At 38.4% G+C, this 12203-nt stretch overlaps 1 protein-coding gene across 2 annotated transcripts in view; it reads left to right on the top strand.

The window, feature by feature from the left end:
- Window positions 1–12203, top strand: part of LAMA2 (laminin subunit alpha 2) — a 677031-nt gene that overhangs the window by 426960 nt on the left and 237868 nt on the right. For both annotated transcript variants that reach the window (XM_070461486.1, XM_070461485.1), the window contains exon 22: window positions 8567–8703. In XM_070461486.1, the coding sequence (XP_070317587.1) occupies window positions 8567–8703 (137 nt within the window). The remainder of the gene's footprint in view (window positions 1–8566; window positions 8704–12203) is intronic.

The following is a 12203-nucleotide window of genomic DNA, read 5'->3' as shown; positions in this document are numbered from 1 at the left end:
AACTTTACTCCCAAGCTAATACAGTTCAACCCTCCCTTTTCCTGTTGCAAAATTGGTACAATGATCAGAGAAGTTAATATATTTTTCTGGTATGGTTAAAAAAAAAAAGTATTTTCTTTTTTTTTTTTAGTTGGAGGCTAATTACTTTACATCATTACAGTAGTTTTTGTTATACATTGAAATGAATTAGCCATGGATTTACATGTATTCCCCATCCCAGTCCCCCCTCCCACCTCCCTCTCCACCCGATCCCTCTGGGTCTTCCCAGTGCACTAGGCCCGAGCACTTGTCTCATGTACCCAACCTGGGCTGGTGATCTGTTTCACCCTAGATAATATACATGTTTCAATGCTGTTCTCTTGAAACATCCCACCCTCGCCTTCTCCCAGAGTCCACAAGTCTGTTCCATACATCTGAGTCTCTTTTTCTGTTTTGCATATAGGGTTATCGTTACCATCTTTCTAAAGTCCATATATATGTGTTAGTATACTGTAATGGTCTTTATCTTTCTGGCTTACTTCGCTCTGTCTAATGGGCTCCAGTTTCATCCATCTCATTAGAACTGATTCAAATGAACTCTTTTTAATGGCTGAGTAATATTCCATGGTGTATATGTACCACAGCTTCCTTATCCATTCGTCTGCTGATGGGCATCTGGGTTGCCTCCATGTCCCGGCTATTATAAACTGCTGCGATGAACATTGGGGTGCACGTGTCTCTTTCAGATCTGGTTTCCTTGGTGTGTATGCCCAGAAGTGGGATTGCTGGGTCATATGGCAGTTCTATTTCCAGCTTTTTAAGAAATCTCCACACTGTTTTCCATAGTGGCTGAACTAATTTGCATTCCCACCAACAGTGTAAGAGGGTTCCCTTTTCTCCACACCCTCTCCAGCATTTATTGCTTGTAGACTTTTGGATAGCAGCCATCCTGACTGGCGTATAATGGTACCTCATTGTGGTTTTGATTTGCATTTCTCTGATAATGAGTGATGTTGAGCATCTTTTCATGTGTTTGTTAGCCATCTGTATGTCTTCCTTGGAGAAATGTCTGTTTAGTTCTTTGGCCCATTTTTTGATTGGGTCATTTATTTTTCTGGAGTTGAGCTGGAGGAGTTGCTTGTATATTTTTGAGATTAATCCTTTGTCTGTTGCTTCGTTTGCTATTATTTTCTCCCAATCTGAGGGCTGTCTTTTCACCTTGCTTATAGTTTCCTTTGTTGTGCAAAAGCTTTTAAGTTTCATTAGGTCCCATTTGTTTATTTTTGCTTTTGTTTCTCGTATTCTGGGATGTGGGTCATAGAGGATCCTGCTGTGGTTTATGTCGGGGAGTGTTTTGCCTATGTTCTCCTCTAGGAGTTTGATAATTTCTGGTCTTACATTTAGATCTTTAATCCATTTTGAGTTTATTTTTGTGTATGGTGTTAGAAAGTGTTCTAGTTTCATTCTTTTACAGGCGGTTGACCAGTTTTCCCAGCACCACTTGTTAAAGAGGTTATCTTTTTTCCATTGTATATCCTTGCCTCCTTTGTTGAAGATAAGGTGACCATAGGTTCGTGGATTTATCTCTGGGCTTTCTATTCTGTTCCATTGATCTATATTTCTGTCTTTGTGCCAGTACCATACTGTCTTGATGACTGTGGCTTTGTAGTAGAGTCTGAAGTCAGGCAGATTGATTCCTCCAGTTCCATTCTTCTTTCTCAGGATTACTTTGGCTATTCAAGGTTTTTTGTATTTCCATACAAATTGTGAAATTATTTGTTCTAGTTCTGTGAAAAATACTGTTGGTAGTTTGATAGGGATTGCATTGAATCTATAGATTGCTTTGGGTAGTATAGCCATTTTGACAATATTGATTCTTCCAATCCATGAACACGGTATATTTCTCCATCTGTTTGTGTCCTCTTTGATTTCTTTCATCAGGGTTTTATAGTTTTCTATGTATAGGTCTTTTGTTTCTTTAGGTAGATATACTCCTAAGTATTTTATTCTTTTTGTTGCAATGGTGAATGGTATTGTTTCCTTAATTTCTCTTTCTGTTTTCTCATTGTTAGTGTATAGGAATGCAAGAGATTTCTGTGTGTTAATTTTATATCCTGCAACTTGACTGTATCCGTTGATTAGCTCTAGTAATTTTCTGGTAGAGTCTTTAGGGTTTTCTATGTAGAGGATCATGTCATCTGCAAACAGAGAGAGTTTCACTTCTTTTCCTATCTGGATTCCTTTTACTTCTTTTTCTGCCCTGATTGCTGTGGCCAAAACTTCCAAAACTATGTTGAATAGTAGTGGTGAGAGTGGGCACCCTTGTCTTGTTCCTGATTTCAGGGGAAATGCTTTCAATTTTTCACCATTGAGGGTGATGCTTGCTGTGGGTTTGTCATATATAGCTTTTATTATGTTGAGGTATGTTCCTTCTATTCCTGCTTTCTGGAGAGTTTTAATCATAAATGGATGTTGAATTTTGTCAAAGGCTTTTTCTGCATCTATTGAGATAGTCATATAGTTTTTATCTTTCAATTTGTTAATGTGGTGTATTACATTGATTGACTTGCGGATATTAAAGAATCCTTGCATTCCTGGGATAAAACCCACTTGGTCATGATGAATGATTTTTTTAATATGTTGTTGGATTCTGTTTGCTAGAATTTTGTTAAGGATTTTTGCATCTATGTTCATCAGTGATATTGGCCTGTAGTTTTCTTTTTTTGTGGCATCTTTGTCTGGTTTTGGAATTAGGGTGATGGCGGCCTCATAGAATGAGTTTGGAAGTTTACCTTCTTCTGCAATTTTCTGGAAGAGTTTGAATAAGATAGGTGTTAGCTCTTCTCTAATGTGAAGCCATCTGGTCCTGGGCTTTTGTTTGCTGGAAGATTTCTGATTACAGTTTCGATTTCCTTACTTGTGATCGTTTTGTTAAGATCTTCTATTTCTTCCTGGTTCAGTTTTGGAAAGTTATACTTCTCTAAGAACTTGTCCATTTCTTCCAAGTTGTCCATTTTATTGGCATAGAGCTGCTGGTAGTAGTCTCTTATGATCCTTTGTATTTCAGTGTTGTCTGTTGTGATCTCTCCATTTTCATTTCTAATTTTGTTAATTTGGTTCTTCTCCCTTTGTTTCTTAATGAGTCTTGCTAATGGTTTGTCAATTTTGTTAATTTTTTCAAAAAACCAGCTTTTAGCTTTGTTAATTTTTGCTATGATCTCTTTAGTTTCTTTTGCATTTATTTCTGCCCTAATTTTTAAGATTTCTTTCCTTCTACTAACCCTGGGGTTCTTCATTTCTTCTTCCTCTAGTTGCTTTAGGTGTAGAGTTAGGTTATTTATTTGACTAAAAAAAAGTATTTTCATCCACTTTCAGGTGCCTTGAAAACTGTTATGTTCTGAGAAATAGACTGGCTGTAGATGTTTGTTAGCTCCAGAGAAAATGAAAGCTGGGGTCATGGTAACCATGGCTCCCTCAAGCAGGGTCCTCATATGTGCAGCCACAGCCTTCCTACAGATCCTGAATTAAGAAAATAGGAATTAACACTACAGATGAAAGTAGTTTGAGCATTTGCCTTGATTTGGTGCTATTAAGCTGGGATCGACCTCTATTCCAACAGTCACTTGGTTGAGTATTACTCTTGTTTACTAAACTCAGTAGTACAACATTGATGATACTTGTACACTTTCAGAACACGGTAAATACATGGCAAGATTTTAAGACATGATTATTGACTACTGAAGCAAATTGTGTTAGGGGTGGGAAGAATATTAAAAACCAATACCTTTAAGATATTCTCAACCACTTCTGATGAACAGTTTTTATCATAAATTAAGCCATTATGAGTTACTCTGAATATTATTATTGTAGATCTTCTCAGAATCTATGTATAATCTCTAAGAAAATATCTGTATTTACTAAAAAGTGTATAAGGCTGCACTTTAAAATATACTCTGTTCTTTATAAATACAACTCTCACTAGCATTTTTACTTAATATTAATTGAAGAAAAGTGCTACAAATTCAAATATATCCACTACCAGAAATTACAAATATCAAAAACATTATTTTAAAATGATGAAATGGTGATAACATTTTAGAAATGCAAACTTAGTAGCATTCTAAGCCAGAGAAGCAGAACAGAAAAAAAAAAATTTTTAAAGCATAAAACAGGCAGGGTAGCATTATGTTTGAAAACATGACTCTCACCAAAGAGCCTGGATTTGTTTAGTGGCTCTCCCACTTTAGAGATGTGTGTTCAATCCCTGGGTCAGGAAGATCCCCTGGAGGAGGGCACGGCAACCCACTCCAGTATTCTTGCAAGGAGAATCCCATGGACAGAAGAGTCTGATGGGCTATGGCCCATAGGGTCTCAAAGAGTCAGACATGACTGAAGCAACTTATTACTGCACACCACCAACAATTAGTTATATGACCTTGACTGAGTGACCTCACCTTACTGTACCCTGCAAATTTCATCTATTAAATTACGAAAATAATAGTATCTGCCTCACTTGGGTTTTATAAGAATTAGGTGAGTTAATGGCCATCTACTACTGTGGGCAAGAATCCCTTAGAAGAAATGGAGTAGCCATCATAGTCAACAAAAGAGTCTGAAATGCAGTACTTGGATGCAATCTCAAAAACCACAGAATGATCTCTGTTCATTTCCAAGGCAAACCATTCAGTATCACAGTAATCCAAGTCTATGCCCCAACCGGTAATGCTGAAGAAGCTGAAACTGAACAGTCTATGAAGACCTACAAGACCTCCTAGAACTAACACCCAAAAAAGATGTCCTTTTCATTATAGGGGACTGGAATGAAAAAGTATGAAGTCAAGAGATACCTGGAGTAACAGGCAAATTTGGCCTTGGAATACAAAATGAAGCAGGTCAAAGGTTAACGGAGTTTTCCCAAGAGAACTCATTGGACGTAGCAAACACCCTCTTCCAACAATACAAGAGAAGACTCTACACATGGACTTTACCTGATGGTCAATACTGAAATCAGATAGATCATATACTTTGCAGCTGAAAATGGAGAAGCTCTATATGGTTAGTAAAAACAAGATGGGGAGCTGACTGTGGCTCAGATCATGAACCCCTTATTGCCAAATTCAGACTTAAATTGAAGGAAGTAGGGAAAACCACTAGACCATTCAGCTATGACTAAAATCAAATCCCTTACAATTACACAAAAGAAGTGACAAATAGATTCAAGGAATTAGATGGGATAGAGTGGCTGAAGAACTATGGATGGAGGTTCATGACATTGTACATGAGGCAGTGATCAAGACGTTCCCCAAGAAAAATAAATGCAAAAAGGCAAAATGCTTGTCTGAGGAGGCCTTACAAATAGCTGAGAAAAGAAGAGAAGCTAAAGGCATAGGAAAAAAAGGAAAGATATACCCATTTGAATGCAGGGTTCCAAAGAATAGCAAGGATAGATAAGAAAGTCTTCCTCAGTGAGCAAAGCAAAGAAATAGAGGAAAATAATAGAAAGACTAGAGACCTCTTCAAGAAAATTAGAGATACCAAGGGAACATTTCATGCAAAAATGGGCTCAATAAAGGACAGAAATGGTAGGGACCTAACAGAAACAGAAGATATTAAGAAGAGGTGGCAAGAATATACAGAAAAACAATACAAAAAAGATCTTCATGACTGAGATAACCACAACGGTGTGATCACTCACCTAGAGCCAGACATCCTGGAATGTGAAGTCAAGTGGGCCTTATGAAGCATCACTACGAACAAAGCTAGTGGAGGTGATGGAATTCCAATGGAGCTATTTCAAATCCTAAAAGATGATGCTGTGAAAATGCTGCACTCAGTATGTCAGCAAATTTGGAAAACTCAGCAGTAGCCACAGGACTGGAAAAGTTCAGTTTTCATTCCAACCCCAAGGAAAGGCGATGCCAAGGAATGTTCAAACTACCGCACAATTGCACTCGTCTCACACGCTAGCAAACTAATGCCTAAAATTGTCCAATTCAGGCTTCAACAGTGTGTGAACTGTGAACTTCCAGATGTTCAAGCTGGATTTAGAAAAGGCAGAGGAACCAGAGATCAAATTACCAACTTCCATTGGATCATCGAAAAAGCAAGAGAGTTTCAGGAAAACATCTACCTCTGCTTTATGACTACATAAAAGCCTTTGACTGTGTGGATCACAACAAATTGTGGAATATTCTTAAAGAGATGGGGATACCAGACCACCTGTTAAGAAGTCTATATGCAGGTCAGGAAGCAACAGTTAGAACTGGACATGAAACAACAGACTGTTTCCAAATTGGGCAAGGAGTATGTCAAGGCTGTATATTGTCACCCTGCTTATTTAACTTTTATACAGTGTATATCATGAGAACTGCTGGACTGGATGAAGCACAAGCTGGAATCAAGCTTGCCGGGAGAAATATCAATAACCTCAGATATGCAGATGACACCACACTTATGGCAGAAAGTGAAAAAGAACTAAAGAGCCTCTTGATGAAAATGAAAGAGGAGAGTGAAAAGGTTGACTTAAAACTCAACATTCAGAAAACTAAGGTCCTGGCATCCAGTCTCATCACTTCATGGCAAATAGATGGGGAGAGAATGGAAAGAGACAGACTTTATTTTGGGGGCTCCAAAGTCGCTGCAAATGGTGACTGCAGCCATGAAATTTAAGATGCTTGCTCTTTGGAAGATAAGCTATGTCCAACCTAGAGAGCATATTAGAAAGCAGAGACATTACATTGCCAACAAGGTCTATCTAGTCAAAGCTATGGATTTTTCAGTAGTTATGTATGGATATGAGAGTTGGACTATAAATAAAGAATGCTGAGTGCCAGAGAACTGATACTTTTGAACTGTGGTGTTGGAGAAAACTCTTGAGAGTCTCTTGGACTGTAAGGAGATCCAACCAGTCCATCCTAAAGGAAATCAGTCCTGAGTATTCATTGGAAGGACTGATGCTGAAGCTGAAACTCCAGTACTTTGGCCACCTGATGGAAAGAACTGATTCATTGGAAAAGACCCTGATGCTGGGGAAGATTGAAGGTGGGAGGAGAAGGGGACGAAAGAGATTGATATGGTTGGATGGCATCACTGACTCGATGGACATGAGTGAGTAAGCTTTGGGAGTTGGTAATGGGCAAGAAAGCTTGGCTTGCTGCAGGCCCTGGGGTCACAAAGAGTCAAACGTGACTGAGCAACTGAACTGAACTGAATGGCCATAAAGTATCATTTTAAATATAGCAGTGTATACATGTCCATCTCAAACTCCCTAACTGAATAGTTAATTTCTATTTGCAAGTAATGATTCAAACTGTCCCAATTGTTTAGCACATAAATTTAAACATATTGTGAAATATTTTTTTCTTAGTAAGTGGTACATATAAAGTAAATCCTTTGGCTTAAAATCAGCAGCAACAACAACAATAATAATAAAAACAATGGTTAACATTTATGTCAAGTGTTGTGCTAAACATTTTTCGCAGCTGGGGTAGAATCCTGTGAGCAATGATGTGATCCCTTGAGAAGTGAACTTAAATATCCTAAATGTATTTTAAAAGGATTTAATCATCATGTAACTAACTAAAAGATTTCTTATAACATTAGTCTTCTATTTGAATCTGAGTATTTGATGGCATTTTTCTTTCTTTCACTTCTTTGATTTGAAGTGGTGCAGTAAAAAGTACTCAGCAACTGAGTCAACTATAGCTAATAAGTGGCATGCCTTCCTTGTCTTGGATGGCTTTGAAGATCTTCTCAAATCTTTTTGTTTTTCTTCAGATCTTATTTTTGCATTCTTTAAGAATGTATAATGGACAAGGATGTTTGCCCCCTTCACAGGAAGGAAATATTAATCTATAGATCATAGAAAAATTAGTTATGAACTTGGTGCTGGTTTAATCACTAAGTTGTATGCAACTCTTGTGACTCCATGGACTCCTCTGTCCATGGAATTCTCCAGGCCAAAATACTGGAGTGGGTTGCCATTTCCTTCTCCAGGGAATCTTCCTGATTCAGGAATTGAACCCTGATCTCCTGCATTGCAGGCAGATTGTTTACCAACTGAGCTATGAGGGAAGCCTATAGTTATGTTTAGTTATGAACTTAAATATTAAAAAATTTAACCTTGATAGTATTTAGATATAAGGGAATACAGTTAACAGGAAATCTGACACATCAGTTCTTTTTATCCTTAATCAAAAAGCTAAAAATGTTTGACATTTTTAGACTATTAATGAAACTCAGTATATATTTACTGGACGACCACTCTGATGTATACAGTGCTCGTGTGCATGTGTGCTCAGTCGTTCAGTCCTGTCTGACTCCTTGTGACCCTGTAGACCATGGCCCAGGCTCCTCTGTCCATGGGATTCTCCAGGCCAAAGTACTGGAGTGGTTTGCCATGACCACCTCCTGGGGAATTATACTGTACTATGATATGAAAAATGAACGAGGTGAGTTGTCATTTTCAAGGATCTTTAACTATAGTATGGAAAATAAAACAGCATAAATCACAGAGAAACCCACAAACGTAAAACTCAACACTTTATATCTTTTTTTTTTTCCTTTTTTAATCCCTTCATGTGTGAAGCTTGTGACTGTTCCCATCTGGGTAATAACTGTGACCCAAAGACTGGTCGGTGCATTTGCCCACCCAATACCATCGGAGAGAAATGTTCTAAATGTGCACCTCATAGCTGGGGCCACAGCATCACCACTGGTTGTAAGGTGAGTGAACTGCTTTATTTCATCTCATAACGTCATTTAAGGATTTCTATTTTGGTAGAACTCTGTAGTTGGGCATTTCAAGAGTCAATATTACAAAATGATACAGATCTATTGCTATAGCATGATTGCAGGAATTGATCACTATCTTACATTTTACTTGTAGGAAAGATGATTAAAGTAATACACATTTATACAGCTTCATCCATGATACTTTCCAAAAAGGAGGACAAAGAACCAAAAATTCTAAAATAAAACTAGAAACATTTCTAACTTCATACCTACACACAATGAAATGTTAATATATCTCCAAAGCACAAGGAAATTAAGAATGAATTTTTTTTAAAATCCACAAGAATTCCCCCAAATTTTACCAGGATATCAGTTTTCAGGAGCTAGTTGAGAGGATTCTGAAGTCATTTAAACAACCTTTAGCTTACAAAATTCCCCATATTTTTCCATGAGTGAACCATAGTAAGTGATATGACCAGACTCACATTTAGAGAAATCTATACAGCTTCAGGGTAGAAGCTTGCTTATAAGGCTGTTGCAAAAGTGTTGGTGAGAGTTGATAGAAGCTTGTGTGTGTGTTCTAAGTCATTTCAGTCATGTCCTACTCTTTGGGACCCCATGAACTGTAGCCTGCGAGGCCCCCTGTCCATGGGATTCTCCAGGCAAGAACATTGGAGTGAGTTGCCATGCCCTCCTCCAGGATATCTTCCCAACCCAGGGATTGAACCTGTGTGTCCTGTGGCTCCTGCGTTGCAGGCGGATTCTTTACCACTGAGCTACCAGGGAAGCCCTGTGGCAGCTTGGCCTCAATTATCCACTAGTGTTTAGAGGGCAGGTTAAGTTACAGCTCTTATGACTGAATAAGATATGGCTGAATTCATTTATTTAAGGAATAAGAAAGCGAAGGCTTAGGGATGACTGCCAGGTTTTGCTTTGCAACAGATGATGGATGAGCGCAGACCAAGTAAGGTTTTTTCAATAATTTTATTTATTTATGTTCTTTTAGCTATTTTTGGCTGTGCTGGGTCTTCGTTGCTGTGGGTGGGCTTTCTCTAGCTGCAGCAAGTGAGGGCTGCTCATTGCGGAATGCGGGTTTCTCATTGCAGTGGCTTCTCCTGTGGAACACGGGCTCCAGGGTGCACAGGCTTCAGCAGTCGCTGAACCTGAGCTAAGCAGTTGCCACTCGAGGGCTCTAGAATTCAGGCTCAGCAGTTGGGGTGCACAAGCTTAGTCACTCCACGGCATGTGGGATCTCCCTGGACCGGGGAATCTGACCTGTGTCCCATGCATTGCAAAGCGGATTCTTAACCACAGGACTACCAGCGAAGACCCTAGGCCAAGTTTTTTAAAAATATTTATATGTTTTATATCTTTACATTTAGTGATAGTTGAGTAAATACTATGTTGACTGGAGTTGAAATTTTTTAATTACTTTGAACCACTGTTGCAAATCTAAATTTCTGAATAGCTAGACACTTCATCATTATGAACAATTACAAACAATTTCTAGAGCCCTCACAATTATTTATGAGGATGTATTCTACTATTTAAAATCTTGTATGACTATAATCTAAATGAACAGTGATTTTTGAGATTTATAGCTTTCCTTTCTTTGTGTCATGGATAATTTCTCTGTGCTGAGGTGTGAGCACACACATCATTTGAGCCTTTATTGAAGTAGAATATAAAGCCTGCCATCTTTCACTAGCAGGGGAACAGTGCGTAAATCCTCTATTGCTAAACAAACATTACAGCTAATTATGATTTAAGTTTCATGTTGGCTATAGTGTCATCTAAACATATGGTTAATGGTCTCATTTATTCTCTACTATAACTTCCTGAATAAACTTCCCAATTTGAAAAGTTCCAAATTTTTTGACTAGTTTTTAAGAATTAATCCTTTCATTTTATATAATAAATTGAGAAATAGATATTTCATATTTTAAAGTCTAAAGAAAGTTATTTTAGTTAATAAAGTCTAATACATTTATTTTAGTTAAATATATCATAAGACAATTTTAAAATTTATTGTGTGATTATAGTTTCCATAACATATCATAGATTTATATTTCTGATTATGACCAATTTTGTTTAAATAAGTAAGGAAAAATTACTTAAGTGGATAAGTCAATCATCCTTATTTTGAATTCTCATTCTACATCTGATGTTCTATATGAACAAGTTACTTGGCGTGATGACAGTGCTTTGTTCTATGCTTTTGAAACTATGGCAATGTTTGTAGTGTAATAAATAATCACTTTTAGTCCTTTGAGTTTAAAATAACTTTTAGCAGCATTCCATACTGCAGGTCTTTTGACTGGAGAACAGTGAAGACAGAAAAATACTGAATCATAAGGATACCAAAAACAAGGCCAGGTGATATTTTAACATCAGAATCTGAGAAGATATTTTACCAAACATTTGGACAGGAAAGAGATAATAGATGGGATGCTGGTGATTGTGCATCACATCCTGGAAGAAGGTGTCCCATAACTCAGCTGTTGGCAGGAGCAGGAGCACGCATTGCCTTAGTAGCGGTGGATGTAAGAATTGAGCTGAGCAATGAAAGTGTGAGAAATGCCAAGTGAGATCCAGCCAGACTTGGATCTGGAAATCTGGCGAGTCACTATGTGTATGAGTCTTCCATAGAGCTATAGTTCTGAGGAAGAAGATTAATAGGAAAGTCCCAAAAAGAGTCAGGTCATAGACTAAGTACAAACCCTGATGGCGGTAAACTCAGACACAGAGAGAGGTGATACCCTCTAGGGAGACAGAAAGCACACCAGGGAAACTTAAACAGGGAAAGAAAGAAAGTGAAATCATTCAGTCGTGTCCAACTCTTTGAGACCCCATGGACCGTAGCTTACCAGGCTCCTCCATCCATGGGATTTCCCAGGCAAGAGTACTGGAGTGGGGTGCCATTTAAGTCTCCTGCATTACATGCAGACGCTTTACCATCTGAGCCACGAGGGCAGTCCAATATAAACAGGGAAAGTAGAATATAAAGAATTGTTAACTGGTAAAAGTTAGTTACAAAAAGGATCAAAAAGGGATATAAAAGATCCTGAAGTGGTAGCTACGAAAGAGTAGCTACTACTTCCAGGGTGAGGGGAAAGTGCAAGTGTTAGTCACTCAGTTGTGTCCTACTCTTTGTGACCCCTTGGACCCGCCAGGATCCCCTGTCCATGGGATTCTCCAGGCAAGAACACTGGAGTGAGTAGCCATTCCCTTCAGGGGAATCTTCCTGACCCGAGGATCAAACCCGAGTCTCCTGCATCACAAGAAGGTGGTTTACCTGAGCTGTCAGGGAAGCCCCAAGAGTAAGGGGTGGACTGTAAAGGAAGCAAGGTCTTCCCCCGTTCCCCACTCCCAACAATACTCGGGTTCAGACATCTTTGAAGAGAGTGTGGCAACCACAGGGATACGCAGCCTGCTGGTGGCACAATGACAGCAACAACGGTAATAAATAACTTGCCGGATTTTATGGGCAA

Source organism: Odocoileus virginianus, chromosome 34, assembly GCF_023699985.2.
Source record: "Odocoileus virginianus isolate 20LAN1187 ecotype Illinois chromosome 34, Ovbor_1.2, whole genome shotgun sequence".
In the NCBI taxonomy this organism is placed as follows: domain Eukaryota; kingdom Metazoa; phylum Chordata; class Mammalia; order Artiodactyla; family Cervidae; genus Odocoileus; species Odocoileus virginianus.
The sequence above is the reverse complement of the archived record's forward strand: the minus strand, read 5'-3'. Positions and strand labels throughout refer to the sequence as shown.